At 43.7% G+C, this 22,354-nt stretch overlaps 2 protein-coding genes across 3 annotated transcripts; one reads left to right on the top strand and one right to left on the bottom strand.

The window, feature by feature from the left end:
• Positions 1–3,210: 3,210 nt before the first annotated feature.
• On the bottom strand, positions 3,211–20,052 carry iftap (intraflagellar transport associated protein). Of its 2 annotated transcripts, none has more exons than XM_064929724.1 (6): positions 20,010–20,052; positions 17,090–17,278; positions 16,695–16,855; positions 15,319–15,382; positions 3,682–3,833; positions 3,211–3,417 (listed from the first exon to the last, which is right to left on the bottom strand). In XM_064929724.1, the coding sequence occupies exons 2-6, from the start codon at positions 17,220–17,222 to the stop codon at positions 3,310–3,312; spliced, it is 618 nt and encodes a 205-aa protein (XP_064785796.1). In that variant the 5' UTR covers positions 17,223–17,278; positions 20,010–20,052; the 3' UTR covers positions 3,211–3,309. The 2 variants fall into 2 exon arrangements, with proteins under 2 accessions (XP_064785796.1, XP_064785797.1); XM_064929725.1 differs by lacking the exon at positions 20,010–20,052 and adding an exon at positions 18,044–18,941.
• rag2 (recombination activating gene 2) lies at positions 18,944–22,149 on the top strand. The gene is given in 3 exon segments (XM_064929723.1): positions 18,944–19,301; positions 20,341–21,807; positions 21,810–22,149. Coding segments are annotated over 2 exon segments (1,599 nt in total). The 5' UTR covers positions 18,944–19,301; positions 20,341–20,354; the 3' UTR covers positions 21,956–22,149.
• Positions 22,150–22,354: the final 205 nt, after the last annotated feature.

The following is a 22,354-nucleotide window of genomic DNA, read 5'->3' as shown; positions in this document are numbered from 1 at the left end:
TGCTCTCCTGTGTTCTCCTCTCTCCTCACCTGGGGGTTACCTGCCGTTGGTGGCCCACTAACGCTGCAGCTGTGGGAGGCTGCCTGCGGGGGCGAGGAGGGGGGTTGCCCCCCTTATCTCTCTCCCCATCCCGGGCTTTTGGTGGGGTAGCACCAACCGAAGGGCTGTGGTCACGGCCCCCATAACACACACACACACAGTACCACAGACAACAGGAGCACCTGGGGAGGGGAGCCTGTTCCATCTGCTAAGGCACGGGAGTAGCATGAGATGTTTAACCGTACACAGTCGAATTTCAATTCAGTCAGCTAAGGGATACGAGCTGAGACTAAGTTCCCAATGCAAAATTAAATACTCATCCTCTGCTTTCCTTGATTATATTTTCTATGATACTGTAAGCAATACTACATAAACACAATATGGTATGGACTTCAGTAAACAATAACAATATATTACTACAGTCAAGGATGCATACACCTATAGAACTACCACATAGTATCAGCTTTCACAGAGAAGAGAGAAATACATTGGAGCATCATACGTAGTACATACTGTGCTTTCAGAAAGTATTCATACTCCTTGACTTATTCCACATTTTGTTGTTATAGCCTGAAATGTAAATTTATTATAAATAGATTTTTTTTCTCATCCATTTTCTCTCCCCATAATGACAAAGTGAATATGTAGTTTTTTGTGCACATTTATTGAAAATGAAATACAGAAATCTCCTCAACATAAGTATTCACACCTCTGGGTCAATACTTTGTAGGAGCACCTTTGGCAGCCTTTATAGATGTGAGTCTTTCTGGGTAAGTCTAAGAGCTTTCCACACCTGGATTGTGCAACATTTGCCCATTATTCTTTTCAAAATTCTTCAAGCTCTGTCAAATCTGTCAATTTGGCCGACCAACCAGTGCTCCCGCACACTGGCTAACTGGGCTATCTGCATTGTGTCCGGCCACCCACCACCCGCCAACCCCTCTTTTACGCTACTGCTACTCTCTGTTCATCATATATGCATAGTCACTTTAACCATATCTACATGTACATACTACCTCAATCAGTCTGACTAACCAGTGTCTGTATGTAGCCTCGCTACTTTTATAGCCTCGCTACTGTATATAGCCTGTCTTTTTGCTGTTGCTTTATTTCTTTACTTAGCTATTGTTCACCTAACACCTTTCTTTGCACTATTGGTTAGAGCCTGTAAGTAAGCATTTCACTGTAAGGTTGTATTCGGCGCACGTGACAAATACACTTTGATTTTATTTTATTTGAAATTGTTTTTTGATCATTGTTGGACAACCATTTTCAGATTTTGCCATAAATTATCAAGTAGATTTAAATCAAAACTGCAACTTGACCATGCAGGAACATTCAATGGCTTCTTGATAAGCAACTCCAGTGTAGATGGCTTTGGCTTTGTGTTTGTCCTGCTGAAAGTGTCTGGTGGAAAGCAGACTGAAACAGGTTTTCCTGTAAGATTTTGCCTGTGCTTAGCTCCATCCTGTTTCTCCAAAACTCCCAAGTCCTGTTATTTTCACTCTGTCAATTAGGTTAGTATTGTGGAGTAACTACAATGTTGTTGATCCATCCTCAGTTTACTCCTATCACAGCCATTAAACTGTAACAGTGTTAAAGTCGCCATTGGCCTTATGGTGAAATACCTGAGCGGTTTCCTTCCTCTCCGGCAACTGGGTGTATTGATCCACCATCTAAAGTGTAATTAATAACTTCACCATGCTCAAAAGGGATATTCAATGTCTGCTTTTTATAACTACCCAGCTACCAATAGGTGCCCCTCTTTGGACTTGATTAAACAATAATAATATATTACTAGTCAAGGATGCATACGCCTATAGAACTACCACATAGTATCAGCTTTCACAGAGAAGAGAGTATTTGTGGCTGAACCTGTGTTTGAAATTCACTGCTCGACTTGAGGGACCTTACAGATAATTGTATGTATGGGGCACAGAGATGAGGTAGTCATTCAAAAATCACGTTAAACACTATTATCGCACACAGAGTGAGTCCATGCAATTTATTAAGACATTTTCTACTCCTGAACTTATTTAGGCTTGCCATAGCAAAGGGGTTGAATACTTATTGACATAAGACATTTCAGCTTTTCATTTTTAATTATTATGTAAACATTTCAGGGAAAGAATAATTCCACTTTGACATTATGGGGCATTGTGTATAGGCCAGTGACAAAAAAAATAATCAAAATTTAAACCATTTTAAATTCAGGATGTAACACAACAAAATGTGGAAAAAGTAAAGGGGTGTGAATACTTTCTGAAGGCACTGTAAATGCCAGCTCGCCCATACAACACAAGGAACCGTGTTCCATTGAATGCTAGCTTTTCAAATGTGTCTGCTCTTTAACTTTTAACACGTAACTGTGAAAAGGTCTTGTCCTCTTTAGGCTTGTTCCAACCCTGCCACCCACCAATTAAATGTGAGGTGACAGGAACATCCATTAAATATGCATTGCGTTCAGACTGAGTAGGCTACACGCGTCGCGTTGCACACATTCTTCTTAATGTTTTAAAGTAAACCAACAGTCGACACTGGAAGATGTATTTAGCTTTTCTGCAGTACGAACTCGTCAACGGCTGTCACTCTCTTGCACGCACACACACTAACGCTCTCTCTTACACACACAAATACTTTAGATGTCAAATCACAAACGAACCACTGACACAACAACATAGCATTAGTTAGAGGGAACTATTTGGAATGTGCTTTCAGGTTATATAGCCTGCTCAGTGCACCTCCCAGAGCTCTTTGTTCCAATGCAAAGGCACAGTGAGACACAGGCTGTAGCTACAGGGAATTAATTACAGTACAGGGTGTTTACCCAGTGGGGTACGAGCACGCACACACACACATACACACAAATTACCTCTTACACACAAACACAAATACACAGCTTTTCTGCTGTGTGATGCCTGGTGGGCCAAGCCTCTATGTTCCTGTGTGTCGTCATTCATCAGTGACCAGTCAGTGACCAGTCTCACAGCCCAAAACAGTGTGATTATTCCTGATCTAGAGGAGAGAATTCAGATAAGCTGTGCCATTAGCTTAGCGCTATTTACAGTACATGAAGTCTGTGCTGCTGTTGTGTTCCTTTAAAATAAAACACCGTTTTGGTGTTGCTCTGTTCTAATATTACACTTAGTAGCAGGAATGACAGGAAGGATGCTGTTTTCAGGAGTGGTTTATTATTCCAGTTAAATGGTAAGTTGGGTAATTTGATGTGGTATGACACAAGGCTCTCCCAGACAGTGGTCCCTGCAGAGGTCATACACCAGTGTTGGACTGTGGTAGGAGATGTTTGCTAGACAGCACAACATTGTCGTAGTCAAAGTTCTCATCCAGGTTGAAAGGCAAAACCTCTTCACTGTCACTCTGTGAAAAGTCAATGACATGAATTAAGTTACCTATACTGTATATAGACAGACCCCTCTCGCATGACTTTAGCACAGAAAGACTGGCTTAAATAACAACACTTATGAATGATTAACATAACTCTCAAACAAAATATACCAGCTGCAAGTTCCATTTTCCTGGTCAACTAATTGCGGAGTCAACTAAGCTGTTCCTGGGGTGGGTAAATGTTATCTTCATCTTAGTGTCTTTATGCCATAGATTAGTAAATGTCCTTTATTGTACCTGTCCCTGTGGTGGCGTGTCCTGCTGCTGTCCTCGTGTCCCCGTCCTCCTGCCTGTGGAGGTCAGGTCCAGCTGGGTCAGGTGACAGAAGGAGGGCAGGTAGGCAGAGAGTTCCTCCTCCACCTCCCCTGGTAGAACCCGAACCCCACCATCTGAGAAAAGAGGAGAGAAGACACACAGGATCTAGCTGTCCTTCCTCAGTAACTTGAAAAAGAAAGAGAGAACATCACACAGGATTAAGACCCCTCTTTGATGGTATGCACAGTTCACGGAGTGTGGCTTGAATAGGATTCACATAGTGAGACTGAACTGACCATTAAGTTTTCACTCAGAGAAGCCGGCCTTTTCAAGTGGCACTCCTTGAAAAGTTAGATAATTTTAGTTAATTGGGATTCAATAGCTCCTGAAGATCTAAGCCATTGTATTATTTCCAGAAGATCAGAGTAAGTACATCATTATGCAAATGATTATCACATTGGCTTTGTTCTGTGCCATCATCAAACACAATTCAGAAGTGTGACAATCAAATTACATAAAATGAGAAGTGACTCTTTGTTCAATTAAAATCAGACTCCAGTAGGTTAGAAAGTGCTGCTCATCACCACAATTGAATTGTATCACTAGGAAATCGTGTATAGAAATTATAATTTTATGAGTAATGATTTTACCTCCTCAAGTTCTAACCACAGTGGGCACTACACACTGTAACCTAATACAACTCCTGCAAAATCCAGCCGCGAGCTGTCCAGTGACGCAAGCCTACCAGACGAACTAAATACCTTCTATGCTCGCTTCGAGGCTAGCAACACTGAACCATGCATGAGAGCACCAGCTGTTTCGGACGACTGTGTGATCACGCACAAAATGCACAAAACGCCAAGTTAACTTGTCTAAATGACGCCTCGTGGCATTTGCATCTGTAACCATGAAATGCTTTGAAAGGCTGGTGATGGCTCATATCAACACCATCATCCCAGACAACATGCACCCACTCCAATTCACATACTGCCCCAAAAGATGACGCAATCTCGATTGCATTCCACACTGTCCCATCTGGACAAAAGGAACACCTATGTGAGAATGCTATTCATTGACTACAGCTCAGCATTCAACAGTGCCCTCCAATCTCATCACTAAGCTAAGGACCCTGAGATTAAACACCTTCCTCTGCAACTGGAACCTGGACTTCCTGATGCGCTGCCCCCAAGTGGTGAGGGTAGGCAACAACACATCCTCCACACTGACCCTCAACATGGCGGCCCCTCGGGGGTACCTGCTTAGTCCCCTCCTGTTCACCCACGACTGTGTGGCCGCGCACAACTCCAGCACCCTCATTTTGTTTGCCCACGACAAGGTGGTGGTGGTAGGCCTGTTCATGGACAACAATGAAACAGCCTACAGAGACCTGGCAGTGTGGTGCCAGGACAACAACCTCTTCCTCAACGTCAGCAAAACAGAGCTGATCGTGGACTACTGGAAACGGAGGGCCGAGTAAACCCCCATCCACATCGGCAGGGTTGTCGTGGAGCAGGTCGAGAGCGTTAAGTTCATCGGTGTTCATATCACTAGGGAATTATCATGGTCCACACACACCAACACAGTCATGAAGACTGGACGACAATACCTCTTCCCCCTCAAAGGCTGAACAGATTTGGCATGGGCCCTCAGATCCTCAAAAGGTTCAACAGCTGCACCATCGAGAGCATCTTGACTGGCTGCATCACCGCTTGGTATGGCAACTGTTTGGCATATGACTGCAAGGTGCTACAGAGGGTAGTGCGTATGGCCCAGTACATAAGTGAGGCCAAGCTCCCTGCCATCTAGGACCTCTGTACCAGGCGGTATAAGTGAAAGGCCCTAAAAATTGCCAAAGACTCCAGCCACCCAAGTCATAGACTGTTCTCTCTGCTACCGCACGGCAAGCGGTACCGATGCAGTCTGGATACAGTCCCAAAATGGTTTGCATGTCAGCAGTCAGGTTTTCAAGATATTGGACATTCAAGAACCAAAGTTTCACTTGACACATCATGATGATGTGTTTTTCATCATATAATACATTTTTTGAGCAAGAGACAAACCATTTTGGGACTGTATCAACACTGGATTAACAAAAAGAATAGTTGTTTTTGAGTGGAGTTTTCCTTTAATTTAGCAACTACATGCTTCACTCCATTTCAAAAGATTTTCACTCAACTGAACACGCCCCAGGAGTATATGTCTTTCTGCTCCTCCTGTCAGACACATCCGACTAGTGTCGCACGGTATATCAAAAATAAGGTTCTTTTTGGATACTAGAACATGAAAAACGGTTTGGTACATCTGTGAAATGTGTCTCACGAATCACGCTTGTCTATCTGCACAGCCGACCCCTTATTATAGCACGCACTGTGCCTGCTCCACTTACTCATGACACACTTGAATAATGCAACACGTCATGTAGAAATGTTGAAACTGTTGATTACTGTTCACAAAAGAATGTCCATACAGGCTAAAACACTTTACAATGGAAGAAGATAGCTTCCAGCTCTGTAAGCTACCGGTAACTTTCCTTGCTAAATGACAGCTGAAGCTGACATTCATTCACTACCCTAGTACTTTGTTTGTGATAATATGCAAACCAGAGGGCAACATATGCTGATTTCAAAGCTGTTTGCCACCAAAAACTTTATTAATTCACTTACTCCTGTCTACCCCAAAGATGATCTATAGAGTGTTGAGGAGGAGGAGCCCTGTGGACCAATTTAGTCATTCATTGTTGGCATTGGTGCTCTGTAGAGTTGCTATTTTCTCGAGTAAATTAAATCGTGACATTCCTGGATTACTCATTATACTAATAAAGTCCAATTAAATTAACAAATAGTATAAAAAAATGTTAAGGGTACAAAACGGTATACATACTGTATCTGGCTGTGTTGGCAAAATCACTAAATATACCATCGAGCCAAGCGGGGAGAGGCTGCCCATTGACAATTCCAAGACCAGTCAGAAATGTCCAGCTAACCCTACCTCAATGACACCAGTGAATTTCAAAACTGAACTTGGATCTGCATTAAGTAGCAATGATATCCTTTGCCACCATTGTCTTACGACACAACAGCTCGAATCAGTCATGATAATTCAACAAAACAATAAATATTTTTATTTCCATTGAATTTCTTAGTTACATGATTTTATAACTAGCAACAACGTTTTGATGTTGAGGGTGCAGTATTTAGGAAGTTTAGCAATGAGGATGAAACTAGCATAGTTGAAAACAAGAGTGGGACAGGATATAGCTGGGCGCATATGCACACTAGGCTAATTCAGTGCACAGACTTGAGTTTTTATGCCCTGATATCAGGAGCTGGCAGCGAAAAGTTCCATTAAATTGGGTGGTTCGAACCCCGAATGCTGATTGGCCGACAGCCGTGGTATATCAGAGCGTATACCACAGGTATTTACTGATCTAATTAAGTTGGCCATATACCACACCCCCTCGGGCCCTATTGCTTAATTATACAATTCAGAGACTGAAACAAATCCATCAGATGACAAATATTTAATGAGAACGATTCGATATACAATCCCAAAATCAGTAGTAACTGTCAATAGTAAAATAAAGTTTAAAATTATGTTTGAGTGAACCTGAATCCAGAAAATAAACTCTATTGTCTCAGCGAACTGACTGTGCTCTGACATGCCGCACCCCTCTTGCCTCATGAATGACGTCATTACTGGTTAAAGACACAGCGCACATTTTTATAAAATAAGCTATGCAAATGTTGTTGGTCAGTACAATAAAATAAATCCTAAATGAAAGGGATACAGGTTGTTTGTCAACTGTAGCCTCATTAAATAAGCCAAAACAAGCTCAATAACTCAATGCATGCACACACTCCTATTGAATATGGATTCACCTGTATTGTGGATAGGCATAGGCTACCCAGTTTATCAATAGATTTACCATTCAAATAAATGATTACCATTACGTTGTTATGTAGTTAGATTGATTTTACCAAAGTCAAATTGATTGTAAAGTTGATTCTTTAATGCGTGCACAGCTGTCTCTGAAAAATGTTGACATAAAACAATTAAAATGTAATGAACACATAAAATGCCCAACAATTGAACAGAGCAGTTGCTGAGTTTATCTGTCTGGATCAAGTGCCATTCTGTGTTTTTGGCTAATTAATATGCCTTCCTTTTTGGTGTAGTATCGTTCTGGAATAATTTTGGTATTGTGTATGGTGATGGTATAGAGCAGGGGTGTCAAACCCATTCCACGGAGGGCCAAGTGTCAGCAGGTTAAGACCCAGGTGAGGGGAGTTCCTTACTAATTTGTGACCATAATTCATCCATCAAGTACAAGGGTGGAGCGAAAACCCGCAGACACTCAGCTCACAACCAAAATTCTGGTATCGTGACAACACTAATCCAAACAGGACACTAAGCCTGCTGTAACTCTGCAGTGAAACGAATCTCTATCAAAATGCAAAGCCACACTACAAACCCATATTTCCTCTGACAGTTTCTCCAGAATACAGATTCTGCAGCATGCAGCAGGGCGACTCAACAACAGCATGAGAGAAAGGGTCACAGACAACAGGTGAGGGATGGTTGGCTGGCTGGCTGGCAGGCATATGAAAGACATCAATGGGGCGGAGGAGATTTAATCTGAATTAAAAAGGCCTTGATCGGCTGTAATCATCTCTGCCAGCCAGCTAATGTAACCCACATCCAGAGAACACAGAGATGAGAGAGAGAGAGAGAGATATATAGAGGAGCCTCAAATAGCAGGACCCAAAACACGCTCCTGATAATAGGACCCTGACCAAAACATCAGGGCGATGGAGAGCGATCAAACTGAAAAGGACAGGCCTAGACAACTGTCAAAGAGAGGGTAGGTATACAATTATGTGTCTCCATGCGTTCATAAAAGGGAATTTAAATCAATTAGAGAGGAGCAGAGACCATTAAATATTGACACTTCTCCTTGGCTTGGCTTGGCAGCCACAGGGCCGGTGTTGATCCTAATTAAACAGCTAATTACTCTCACTGTGAAAGTCACACTGGGATGGGAGGACGGAGCAGGGGAGGGGAGGTGGAGGGAGACGAGAGGGGAGGATGAGGAAGCAAGACAAAAAATGAGTTGGTGAAGGGACACCACCTTGTGTATTATGTGCAGATGAGAAAGTCACACATTGAGCACGGTTACATGCACACAATAATACGAGTCAGATTAATATACATTTGTTTAAAACATTTAGATGCTTTGCAAGAAGAACAATTTCCCTAATAATTCTGTTTACATGGGCAGATCTGAAATCAGGCTACCTGATGCAACTTTTGATGCAGAAAATCGGCAATCAAAATAAACGTTCTACCACAGTGACCATGTTATATTTGCGAAGCCTATTTGATTCTGAGTTTGGACATATAAAGTTTGTTTATGAAAACTTTTTCTACGATGCATACTTTTAGTTTTTGCGAACTCTCTTCACTCACGCATAAGAGGAAGGCTTGTGCTATCAGTGCTGCCACATGCACACCTCTGGAACACCGATTAAGCGGTTTACATGTCCTAATAATTAGAAAGATTTCTCAGAAAACCAGGTGTTTTAATCGGTGTATGCTTACTTTGATTTTGACCTTTCACCGATTACGATAAACAGAGTAAGGTTTACATTACTATTTTTACACTCGGGCTACTGACATTATCAGTTTAATATTGAATTACTAGTGTGCATGTAAAAGACATATAGGTAAACAAGTACTCTCTAAGGATGTTTTACTTAAAGACAAAAATCACCTGGAGGACACAGCTACAGTGATTTGTTACGTCTTGGAGACACCTTTAGTCAGTGTCAGAATGGGTAATCAAAAATAAACGGGTCTTAAATGTGACCAGTTTCAGGAAACTAGGCGTATGTCACAAGTCACGACTTCACAGGAGGGCCATTTGAATGTTTTTTTTTATAAAAATGCATTTTTTGGGCAGAAATGCCTTCTGGAGCATAACAAATAACAAACTTGCATGCCATCTGAAAAATATGAATAAAATTGTTAAATTACGAGCCTTGTTGGTTAAGCCACAGAAAAAGTGAGCAACCCAGTAGCCATTTGGCTGAGATAATGAGTGGGCTGGACATGCCGAGAGAGGGGTTCGGATTGGTCTGCCATTTGGAAGGCTTCTGTCTATTTCAGTTGGTCAGTCTGTGTTGCTAATCCTGTCTAACGCGTTTTTTTTATGTATCGTGTAGTGGAGCTGCATAAGTGTTGCTCTCCACTGTCTGGAGGATCGAGTTTTGAAATCAGTAGTATTAGAGTATGATAGCTAAGGAGATGAAGAAAAAACCTTTCTCCGGATTACATCTTCAAACTAAGGGCAACCGTGGCATGGCATCCGTGACAGGGAGACTCGTCCATGATGTAAGATAGTCTAGTAAGCTACATTTACAGATATTACACGTTTGACAGAAAGTGGTTTTATTTCAAGCTAAAGTGTACTGTTAGCTAGCTAGATAATGTTAGCTGGCTGGCTCCCTAGCAAACGTTACGTGTATGACGTTATTATTCGTCTCCCAGAACCGTTTGCTTTGCTAGTTAGAGCCTAATGTTAGCTAGCTAACATTGAACCTGGTTGGTTAGCTCCCAGCAGATTCATGCAGGGTAGTAAACTAAATGATTTGGCACTATGTTTATTGTTGTTTAACTAGCTAAACATTAGCCTTCTGGCTCGTTAGTTAACGTTACATGGCGTGTGTGATCTTACACATTGTTTACCTAGCTAGGTTCATTGTTTACATAGCTAGCTAGCTACGTGTTTTAAGCTAAAGTGTACAAAACCGTTGAATATGGCCGGTGTCGGTAAAAGTTGGCAAAAAAGCATAATACAATTGTTGCCAGCGTTTTTGACACAAAGATCAACTGTACTGGTTGTTCATGCTCTGATCTTGTCCCATCTTGATTGCTGTGCGATAATATGGTCAAGTGCAGCAAAGAAAGACCGAGCAAAACTGCAGCTGGCTCAAAACAAAGCAGCATGCCTTGCCCTTAACTGCTTGCCCTTAACTGCACACAGAACCAACATCAACAGCATGCATGATAGCCTTTCATGGTTGAGGAGAAATTGAGTCTTCTCTTCTAGTCTTTTTAAGAAACATTTGTATGTTGAAAATGCCTAACCACTTGTATAATCTATTTGCATACACTTCAAACAGACATACATACCTACCGAGTGGCACAGCGGTCTAAGGCACTGCATATCAGTGCAAGAGGCTTCACTACGGTCCCTGGTTCGAATCCAGGCTGTATCATATACGGCTGTGATTGGGAGTCCCATAGGGAGGCGCACAATTGGCCCAGCATCGTCCAGGTTTGGCCGGGAAGACCGTCATTGTAAATAAGAATATGTTCTTAACGGACTTGTCTCGTTAAATAAAAATAAATACATAAATGGCGTGGGGATTGTTTTCCTGGCACACGCTAGGTCCCTTGATACCAATTGAGCAACGTTTGAACGCCGTACCTTGTAGAATCCACACCCCGAAGAATTCAGGTTGTTCCAGAGGCAAATGAAATTGAGCAAGTTGGAAATTGATCAAGTTGAAATGACTAAACTGCTTGGAGTATCCCTAGATTGTAAACTATCATGGTCAAAACATATTGATGCAGTCGTAGTTAAGCTGGGGAGAAGTCTTGTCTATAATAAAGTGATGCTCTGCCTTCTTAACAACACTATCAACAAGGCAGGTCCTACAGGCCCTAGTTTTGTTGCACCTTGACTACTATTCAGTCGTGTGGTCAGGTGCCAAAAAAAGGACTTAGGAAAATTGCAATTGGCTCAGAACAAGGCAGCACGGCTAGCCCTTGGATGTACACAGAGAGCTAATATGAATGTCAATCTCTCCTGGTTGAAAGTGGAGGAGAGATTGACTTCATCACTACTTTTATTTGTGAGAGGTATTGACATGTTGAATGCACCACTCTGTCTAAACTACTGGCACACAGCTCAGACACCCATGCATACCCCACAAGACATGCCACAAGAGGTCTCTTCACAATCCCCAAGTCCAGAACAGACTATGGGAGGCACACAGTACTACATGGAGCCATGACTACATGGAACTCTATTCCACATCATGTAACTGACGCAAGCAGTAAAATTACATTCAAAAAACATATTAAAAAAACACCTTATGGAACAGCGGGGACTGTGAAGCAACACAAACATTGGCACAGACACATGCATACACACACACACGATAACATACGTACTATACATACACATGGATTTAGTACTGTAGATATGTGGTAGTGTTGGAGTAGGGTCCTGAGGGCACACAGTGTGTTGTGAAATCTGTGAATGTATTGTAATGTTTTGAAAATTGTACAAACTGCCTTAATTTTGCTGGACCCCAGGAAGAGTCGCTGCTATGGGGATCCATAATAAATACAAGTACAAAGGGGGATACGACTCAGTACTAGATGGGTGTACCCAATAAACAAAATGTATAACTTATTTTATGTAATATCTTATGTTCTTGTATATAACTGTTCTGTACTTTGTCATGCATTATTACGTTTTATGTGGACCCCAGGAAGAGTAGCTTCTGCATGTGCAGTAGCTAATGGGAATCCTAATACACTAAACAAAACCTTACATATACTTTTCTCAAACCCATCACAGCAGCCATCACCCCTGACAGTCAGATTCATTCAGACGCTGAGTGGTCATCGATCCTGTCGTAGAGGCAATTACGATGTACTCAGTGTCAGAAAGACGCAGCAGAACCACCTTCCCCAGCACTCCCCTCCTCCTCTCCACCTGCTTTTACGCCCAGCACATTGATAACTATACTGTACATGCTAATCAAGGTGGGAGTTCACTGTCAGACGTTTGTGGGCATCAGCACCTTGGACTAGCAGCCAGGGTGACAATGACACCCTCCCAGTGATTTTAACACTGTTTGGCACAAAACACTGATACTTACTTAGTCAACCCTCTCCTCATTACCAATCCCCTTTCCCCATCAAGTTAGGAAGGACACACACCAGGCCTGGCTGCAACCCCATTGTAAACACCCTCACAAATCAAATCAAAGTTTATTTGTCACATGCGCCGAATACAACCTTACAGTGAAATGCTTACTTACAGGCTCTAGCCAATAGTTTAAAAAAGGTATTAGGTGAACAATAGGTAGGTAAAGAAATAAAACAACAGTAAAAAGAACAGCTATTTACTGTACAGTAGTGAGGCTATAAAAGTAGCGAGGCTACATACAGACACCGGTTAGTCAGGCTGATTAAGGTAGTATGCACATGTAGATGTGGTTAAAGTGACTATGCATATATGATGAACAGAGAGTAGCAGTACCGGAAAAGAGGGGTTGGCGGGTGGGACACAATGCAGGTAGCCTGGTTAGCCAATGTGCGGGAGCACTTGTTGGTCGGCCCAATTGAGGTACTATGTACTTGAATGTATAGTTAAAGTGACTATGCATGTATGATAAACAGAGAGTAGAGGCAGCGTAAAAAGAGGGGTTGGGGGGGGTGGTTGGGGGGGGAACACAATGCAAATAGTCCGGGTAGCCATTTGATTACCTGTTCAGGAGTCTTATGGCTTGGGGGTAAAAACTGTTGAGAAGCCTTTTTGTCCTAGACTTGGCACTCCAGTACCGCTTGCCATGCGGTAGTAGAGAGAACATTCCATGACTGGGGTGGCTGGGGTCTTTGACAATTTTTAGGGCCTTCCTCTGACACCACCTGGTGTAGAGGTCCTGGATGGCAGGCAGCTTAGCCCCAGTGATGTAGGCTTTGTCGTGCCGCCCTCTTCACAAATGTCTTGGTGTGATTGCACCATTCTAGTTTGTTGGTGTCGTGGACACCAAGGAACTTGAAGCTCTCAACCTGCTCCACTACAGCCCCGCCAATGAGAATGGGTCCTCCTTTTCCTGTAGTCCACAATCATCTCCTTAGTCTTGGTAACGTTGAGGGATAGGTTGTTATTCTGGCACCACCCGGCCAGGTCTCTAACCTCCTTCCTATAGGCTGTCTCGTCGTTGATCAGGCCTACCACTGTTGTGTCGTCTGCAAACTTAATGATGGTGTTGGAGTCGTGCCTGGCCATGCAGTCGTAGGTGAACAGGAAGTACTGGAGGGGACTGAGCATGCACCCCTGGGGAGCTCCAGTGTTGAGGATCAGCGTGGCAGATGTGTTGCTACCTACCCTCACCACCTGGGGGCGGCCCGTCAGGAAGTCCAGGATCCAGTTGCAGAGGGAGGTGTTTAGTCCCAGGATCCTTAGCTTAGTGATGAGCTTTGAGGGTACTATGGTGTTGATCACTGAGCTGTAGAAATGAATAGCATTCTCACATAAGTGTTTATTTTGTCCAGGTGGGAAAGGGCAGTGTGGAGTGCAATAGAGATTGCATCATCTGTGGATCTGTTTGGGCGGTATGCAAATTGGAGTGGGTCTAGGGTTTCTGGGAAAATGGTGTAGATGTGAGCCATGACCAACCTTTCAAAGCACTTCATGGCAACGGTCGTGAGTACTATGGGTCTGTAGTCATTTAGGCAGGTTGCCTTTGTGTTTCTTGGGCACAGGGACTATGGTAGTCTGCTTGAAACATTTTGGTGTTTACAGACTCAATCAGGGACATGTTGAAAATGTCAGTGAAGACACCTGCCAGTTGGTCAGCACATGCCTGGAGCACACGTCCTGGTAATCCGTCTGGCACCGCAGCCTTGTGTACATTGACCTGTTTAAAGGTCTTACTCACGTCGACTACGGAGAGCGTGATCACACAGTCGTCCGGAAGAGCTGATGCTCTCATGCATGCCTCAGTGTTGCTTGCCTCGAAGCGAGCATAGAAGTGATTTCGCTCGTCTGGTCGGCTTGTGTCTCTAGGCAGCTCACACACTGGGCAGCTCACACATACACACACAACATGTTGTGGAGGTGTCTGGTTGTTACTGTTAGGCTCAGCATCAGGGTTGGCGTTAGGGCCCTGTACCTCTGTGTATGGAGATGTAGTTTGCACGCGGTCTATGTATCTCTCACTGCTAAATGAGGACAGAGAGAGCAATACACCACAGAGCAGAGAGCCATTGCCCTTAACACTAATTACAGGGCCGGGGCCACAATTTGCATGTATTGAAAATACGTAATAGATGGTCATGTATGCACATGACATTAACTAAATCCTATTAGAAGGTGAACTCTTAAATGTCTTCTAAGGCTTACTGGCAAATTTCTTCATGTTTCCTTCTTTACATGGATTATTAAGAATATATTCTACTTTTCACTGAGATTTTCCTTTCTTTGAGGAAATAATGTAAGAACTCTGGAGCGCTGTAATTTACTGTCAAAGAAGCTTCGATTAATGGAACCATTCTCCGTGAAATAGCATTGTGGACTCAAAGGCTCATATCAATACTGCATGGCAAGGCGATAACTTTCTAATTCTACTGTAATCAGTGAAGATTAGGATAAATTAATGTTAATGATGATCCATGCACACTCTTAAATTACTTTAGAAGAAACAAGAATGCCATTATACAGTGCCAAGAAAGTTATTTTCCATCTTGTACAATGCACTAATCTAAAATCAGTTCTGGAAACAGGAGAGTTATGAGTGAGAGAACAAGATGCTGTACCTGGGTCAGCAGTTACATCTCCTTCCTCCTCACTGAAGTCCCCAACATCCAGGTAGTTATCCAGCTATACACAGAGAACAATGGAGAGTTACTCCTCAATCAACAATTCTCAAATCAGAAAACAAGAGAAAGTGATTATTACTTTTCATGTTGTGTATATTACTGTAGTAAACAAGTTATAAATCTGTATTTTGATTGATAGAGACAAAGTATATCGCAGTTTATAATATGTGATCATCATGAATCAATGTGTGTGACCCTGACCGATGTCAGTGACAAATAAATACTTAACAAATTGCAAGCAGTTTTTCAAAAAATATGCACTAACATAAATATTCCCATATTTAATATACAGTATGGAATTGGGATATTACAACAACATTACTTTAGTCCACAATATCAACCTTGAGAGTTATGCCTGGTGGACGACAGTCTCCATTTCCACAGCTGCCCACAATCACTCCAGCACCTAGCTCCACTTGCAACCAAACCACAGTCACAAAGAGATACTCACTGCCAGATACTCATGCTGTATATGACCACTGCATTTTTGCTCAAGCAGCAGTTTGACTGTCATTATGACCTCATCAGACACTAAGAGCTCTGTGGGGTCGTGGCCACTACTCCTGTTGATCTATGGCTCCAGTTGTTACATGTACGAATGTGTTTGGACAGCTGAGTGCCTCTAAGAGTCCTACAGATGCTGTAGGATCTTGTGCTCACTCAACTCTTCCAAATAATCCCCAGTGAGATTAATTGGAAACCAAATATAGGATCCTATCCCAGACTTTCAGTTTCAGTGTGTAACTTGCTGATGTGTAGTATTGATTACAGCAGAGAGAACCTTTAATCAGAATCATGGTTAAATCAATAGCTGGCATAGCCTGAGGTCCTAAGCACTGTTCATGCTCCAATGTACACATCTGAAGTAAACCTTCCTGCTCCTGAAACAATTTGGTTTAGGAAAATGGGATAACACTGAAATAGATGGAGGGAACAGAAATAAACCAAGGGAGACCGACAGAGAGAAAAAGAGAGAGAGAATGGTATTTTATTTTAAAAATACCTTTATTGGCCCAATAGTTACATCATTAAAACACAGAACCAAGCTCCCCCGATGCCCCACACCCCTACAAAGTCCTCCAGAAGGCTTGTTAGTATTGTCATAATGTAGGGCGGCAGGTTTGCAAAGAGAGAGAGAATGAGAGAAAGAGAAAAGAGAAAAAGAACAAGAAAGAGCAAGAGAACAAGAGAGAGTAAAGGGCTGAGACAGGTGAAAGAGAGGAGGGATTGAAGCCTGGTGGGGTGAGTTTACGGTGTAAGCCTTGAGTCAGTCAAGCCTGTAGGAAAGACAGACAGATCTAGGTGTCACTGACCTCCTCCTGATCAGCAGGCGGGACACAGACACTCTGCTGTCCTCTCCTCTCTTCTGCTGCATCCTCTTCTCCATTCCTCCTCAACTCCCCTGATCTCTCCATCTCCCTAGAGAGATGACTGGGTCTGGAGGGCCGAGTCGTGTGTCCACTCCCAGCACTCCCTGTGAGAGGGAGATCAGAAGAGAAAATACATCTGTCTTTGTACCAATTTAATACATGCCTGTAAGGTATCAGCTCTACATGTAATGAAGTCACAACCCGAGGGCCTTTGAGACCAGGCTTGGGGCAATTTAGTTTCCAATTGAATTGCAAAAAAATCCTTATGGAAACAAATTAGGTGTGTGAACTGCCTGTGAGACGGACCTGGAGTCAGTCATTGTGTGAAGGAGCCTGACCTGGAGTCAGGTGTGTGAAGGAGGACAGGAACTGGTCGTAGGTCTGTTCTGATGAGCTGCAGAAACACTTCAGGGTCTCCAGGACCACCTCATCATCAGCCAGACCACCTGAGCCACTCTCCACCCCAGGCATCCTGCCACCCAAAACTGGCCGGCCTGGTACACTGGCAACCCCTTGGTACAGCTCACCTGGGGGAGATAGGAAAATGGGGGAGGGAGAGAGATGTTAAAATCAGTAGCACAGCGGCCATATTGTGCACCACGCGGTCTAAGGCACTGCATCTCAGTGATAGAGGCATCCCTACAGACCCTATTTTGATTCCAGGCTGTATCACAACCAGCCGTGATTGGAAGTCCCATAGGGCGTGGCGCACAATTGGCCCAGCGTCATCCGGGTTAGGGTTTGGCCGGGGTAGGCCGTCATTGTAAATAAGAATGTTCTTAACTGACTTGCCAAGTTAAATAAAAGGTTAAATAAATGAAATAAAAATTAGCTAGGCCCAGGTGTAATTACCCTGCTGCCGACACTCTGCTCAACCCAATCACTACAGGGGGAACAATTAAGCATCGCATTAAACAGTGATAAACACTGCAGCAAGTATGATCGTCAAAACATCACAACTGTCACTGCGCCCATTAATCAAAACCGGAATCTTGCAGGGAAGGACTTGTCAGGTATTGAAACATTATAGCGGGGACAGAAACAGGTGCTACAGCACTTTCTAATGACTGTTCTATCAATTATACTCTGCAAATCCCTGCATGGCCTGGGATCCATCTCCATGGCTCACTGCTGAGCCTGCCACACACACACAACTGCAACAACCCAGCTGCAACATAAAGCAGACCACTGTGTAGGTACCTTAAGGAACTGACTGCCTGAGCTGGTTTGTTATTCAGTGATAATTTGGAGGTGTATTATCTTAACTCATAGAAAAAACATGCCCACAGTACCTATTCAGCTGTTAGGAATGGAGCTTTAGTTCCTGTTTCTGGTGCTGGAGGTACCCCCCTCTAAGCAACAACTCAAAGAGACACAGGTGCTCTGCTGCTTGTTTGTTTTTGAGTTCTAACGTTCTTCCAGGCAATTGTGGTTGCAGCATTTGTTTTGTACGCTCCCTGAGCCTTCTCACAGCCCCTCCAAAAACACAAAAACATTATGCTAATGGTTGTCAGACAGCTGCTTCCAGCTCACTGTGTGTTTGTGTGTGTGTGTATGTGTGTTCCTCTCTCTCCTCCCGTAGACTACACAAGAAGTGGTTAGGCATAATGGAAAAGGAATTCAAGCTTGAGTAGAACTAGAAATTAAAAGGAAATAAAGCTGTGCTATTCTATTCCCTTTCTCTTCTTTAACACAGTATAATGTAAGTCATGCATCAGGTTCAGTGTACCGTGTGAGGACATGAATCACAGTCCCACTGACTGCACATGGCACTACACACATGCCACTTAGCTGTAGTGTGGAAAATGCCAAACTGTTCACAGAGGGGATAATGATGGCTCTCCAGCTAAAAAATGGGATACATACAATGAGGCCCTCTGAATGTTCCACAGCTGTAATGACACACACACACACAGGGAGAGAGACAGGGACCTAATGGCCACCTTCCCTTAGATGTAAAAGCAATCTGACAACAATAACGTGGCTGTACTCAGAGTAACAAAGCCAGCTTTTACACTGTCACTGTGAGGAGTCCACAGGAGAGGAATGCGATGGAACAGGGAGGATGAGCTGAAGAGAGGGGCTGGAAGTATTGGTGCACTACATTTGCAACTATATAAAGGGCTGGCATTTCCATTAATTGCAAACAGACTGCCTTCAAACTGTAGCAGTAACAACTGTAAGCTACCTTTGGTTCTTCAAGGTTCAATCACAAGAGCAATGACAAAACTAAAGCACAAAAACATTGTTCTTTGCAGAGAAACAAACTCTACTGTGCACAACCTATGATTACTTAACAGTGATTGTATTACCAGCTCAGTCTTATTGCAGTGTAGAGAGCACACCTGCCTGTCAGCAGCAGTCACAGACAGTTACCCTCAAGATCTGTAACTCATCTGAGTTAATCGAGCTTCACAAACTCTGTCAACCACTGTCTGTCTACACAGCTTAGTGCTAAAGATACACAAAGACTAGCCTAACTTATTACACCATTCCACAACACTGTTCTTCGAGACGTTCAAACAGTAACGTTAGCTACTTGAGCAGGAGGTAAGCAATGCTGAAATTCTGCTTTCAATGGGAGATTTGACAATGATCGTAGTAACGTTAGCTATGATTATAACTCCAATGTGACAAGAATGTCTAGACATGATCTATAGCTAGCTAGCTAGCTAGCTAGATACATTCATTGTCACATTGGAGTTATAATCATATAGCTAGCTAGATATATATTTTATATATAGTAAGGTTTGTAGAAAAGTTAGCGAGCTATTTTATGTCCTAAATGATATCTTTAGCATAAAGACAGCATACGTTAGATAAGTAACTTGCATACGTTAGATAAGTAACTTAGCATAGCCGTTATTACTGTCTAATTGAGCAGGACATCGCAATGGGACCTTACTAACTAACGTGATTAAATGTAGCATAATGCTAGCTAGATTGTTTGCGTTATTTATGTACTGTTATATCAAAAATCACAGTTTCTCATTTAAACATCTTTAGCTATATCTCTGCACATCACATCATAGATTATTATTGCCGAGGCTAATTTAGGCTAGCTAACTTCCAACTAATCTTAGCCAGCCAAACATGACCACAGCAGGCTACCACATATGCTATTACAATCGAAGCTGACACTTGTATCATAGTATTATGTTCATTGTTCACCAACATCGCTAGCTAACCCGTGTTTAGGAAACATTGTTAGTTATAACACGAGTAAAAGGTTGACAACAGAGCGTCGATTTACGTTACCTTCGCTTGGATTTGCGTTGAGCAATGAATGTTGGGAAATGAGTCTTTTGGCTATTTAATTGCACGAAAAGAAAGCGATTAAAAACTACACACTAATAGGAAATGTATCGGACAGTATTTTCTGCAGGTCATAAACGAATTTAGAATAAATAGTTCCTAAATAAACAACAATTAATACATTGGACTGAAAAAAAACAAATTATCCTACTTGTTCAAACATAGTAAAATGGCCTTTTCCTTTTAAGACACACGGTTCTGTCACTGATAATCAGACCATATAATTAGAAAGAGCAGCAGCTGACTGAGACAATTTTGTGTTGTTTTCCCACAGCCACCTGCAGTAGCATGTCTCTGCAACCACTGACTGCAGTGAACTGTGGCAGCCTCCTGCAGCCTGGCTGCTCCCTGTTACAGCTGGACGGTGACATATTTCTGTTTGGCCAGAAAGGCTGGCCCAGGCGCTCCTGTCCTACTGGGATCTTCGGGGTACGCCTAAAGCATGGGGAGCTCAAACTGCGACCCATCTCCTTCTCAAATGACTCCTGCTATCTTCCCCCTCTGCGTTGTCCCGCCGTGACCCGCCTTGAGCCCCATGATGGACACCCAGAGGGCTACCTCATCCATGGAGGCCGAACCCCAAACAACGAGATCTCCTCCAGCCTCTACCTGCTGACCCTGGACAGCCGTGGCTGCAACCGCAAAGTGACCCTGCGCTGTCAGGAGAGAGAGTTGGTGGGAGAGCAGCCTGGGCCCCGATACGGTCACACACTTAGCATGGTGCACAGCCTGGGCAAGCGGGCCTGCGTTGTGTTTGGGGGCAGATCCTACATGCCGGCCGGGGAGCGGAGCACAGAGAACTGGAACAGCGTTGTGGACTGCCCTCCTCAGGTGTTCATCATCGACTTAGAATTTGGCTGCTGCTCTGCCCACACCTTACCTGAGCTCACTGACGGCCAGTCCTTCCACCTAGCTTTGGCAAGAGACGACTATGTCTACTTCCTTGGTGGCCACACTCTGTCGTCTGACTCTCGTCCTCCTCGTGTGTTCTGCCTGCGTGTGGAGCTCCTGCAGGGCAGCCCTCTGCTCACCTGTGAGCACCTGGACACCGGCCTGTCCATCTCCAGTGCTATTGCCACCCGTGTGGGGCCCTCCCATGAGTACATTATCCTGGGTGGGTATCAGTCAGAGACCCAAAAGAGGATGGAGTGCAGCAGTGTGGTGCTGGATGACTCTGGGATCAGCATCGAGCCCAGAGAGGCCCCTCAGTGGACAGGGGAAATCAGCCACAGCCACACCTGGTTCGGAGGCAGCTTGGGTGGAGGGAGCGCTCTGATTGGGGTCCCCTCTGAGGGCAGGCCAGCCCCGCCCGAAGCACATTACTTCTACCAGGTGTGTTTCCAAAAGGAGGGGGAAGGAGAGGGTGAAGACGGGAACCAGGGCTGCAGCCAGGAGTCCACAGACTTTGAGGACTCCGCCCCTCTGGAGGACTCTGAGGAGCTGTACTTCGGCCGCGAGCCCCATGAGCTGGAGGACAGCAGCGAGGGAGAGGGGGATACGTACAATGAAGAGGATGAAGAGGATGAGTCCCAGACAGGCTATTGGGTCAAATGTTGCCTGGGCTGCCAGGTGGACCCCAACACTTGGGAGCCCTACTACTCCACAGAGCTGCTGCGGCCAGCCATGATCTACTGCTCCAAAGGGGAGGGAGGCCACTGGGTCCATGCCCAGTGTATGGAGCTGACTGAGGGCCTGCTGGTGAGGCTCTCTCAGGGAAACGGCAAGTACTTCTGCCTGGACCACGGGGCCTGCCCCGCCAGGAGATGACCCCGCCACGCCAGGTGCTGTCCCTGAAGAGGAGCCCCATGAAACCCCAGCACAGAAAGGGCCCAATGATGCCGAAGATGACACCCGCCAAGAAGCGCTTCTTCAGGAGGCTGTTTGAGTGATGTCTGACCATGCAGTATAGTTATACTTACTCATTGATCAACTGGTTCATAATATGTCATTCTAATTATATGGCCTAAATGCCATATCATTGTTTGATGTGCCATTGCAGCAATTTACTGTTCTCAAACTTATAAGTAAATAAGTAAACTGAATTATTTTTTGTGCTTGTTTTTTGATTCCTTACAGTGTTCAATATTTGATGTAATAAACTAAAGTTTTGCAAGAAAAATGTATGAAACCGAATTGAATAAAAATGGAAATTAAACCCAGAGTCTATTTGTTTCATGTTCTACTCCCACATATTACACATAGTGACTTTGTGGCTTGCTGTGTTCACCCTCATTTTTGGCAGTCATTATCAGAATTCTTTTAGAATATTTGAGGTTTGTCAAGCCAAA

The sequence above is a fragment of the Oncorhynchus masou genome, chromosome 22 (assembly GCF_036934945.1).
Source record: "Oncorhynchus masou masou isolate Uvic2021 chromosome 22, UVic_Omas_1.1, whole genome shotgun sequence".
NCBI lineage: Eukaryota > Metazoa > Chordata > Actinopteri > Salmoniformes > Salmonidae > Oncorhynchus > Oncorhynchus masou.
The sequence above is the reverse complement of the archived record's forward strand: the minus strand, read 5'-3'. Positions and strand labels throughout refer to the sequence as shown.

Bases quoted from the DNA above. Each gene is read 5' to 3' on its own strand.
- iftap (XM_064929724.1), bottom strand. From the start codon at position 17,222: ATGCCTGGGGTGGAGAGTGGCTCAGGTGGTCTGGCTGATGATGAGGTG. The intron at 16,856-17,089 runs GTCAGGCTCCTT...TCCCTCTCACAG, and splicing joins CTTCACACACCTGACTCCAG to GGAGTGCTGGGAGTGGACAC. The intron at 15,383-16,694 runs GTCAGTGACACC...CTCTGTGTATAG, and splicing joins CGCCTGCTGATCAGGAGGAG to CTGGATAACTACCTGGATGT.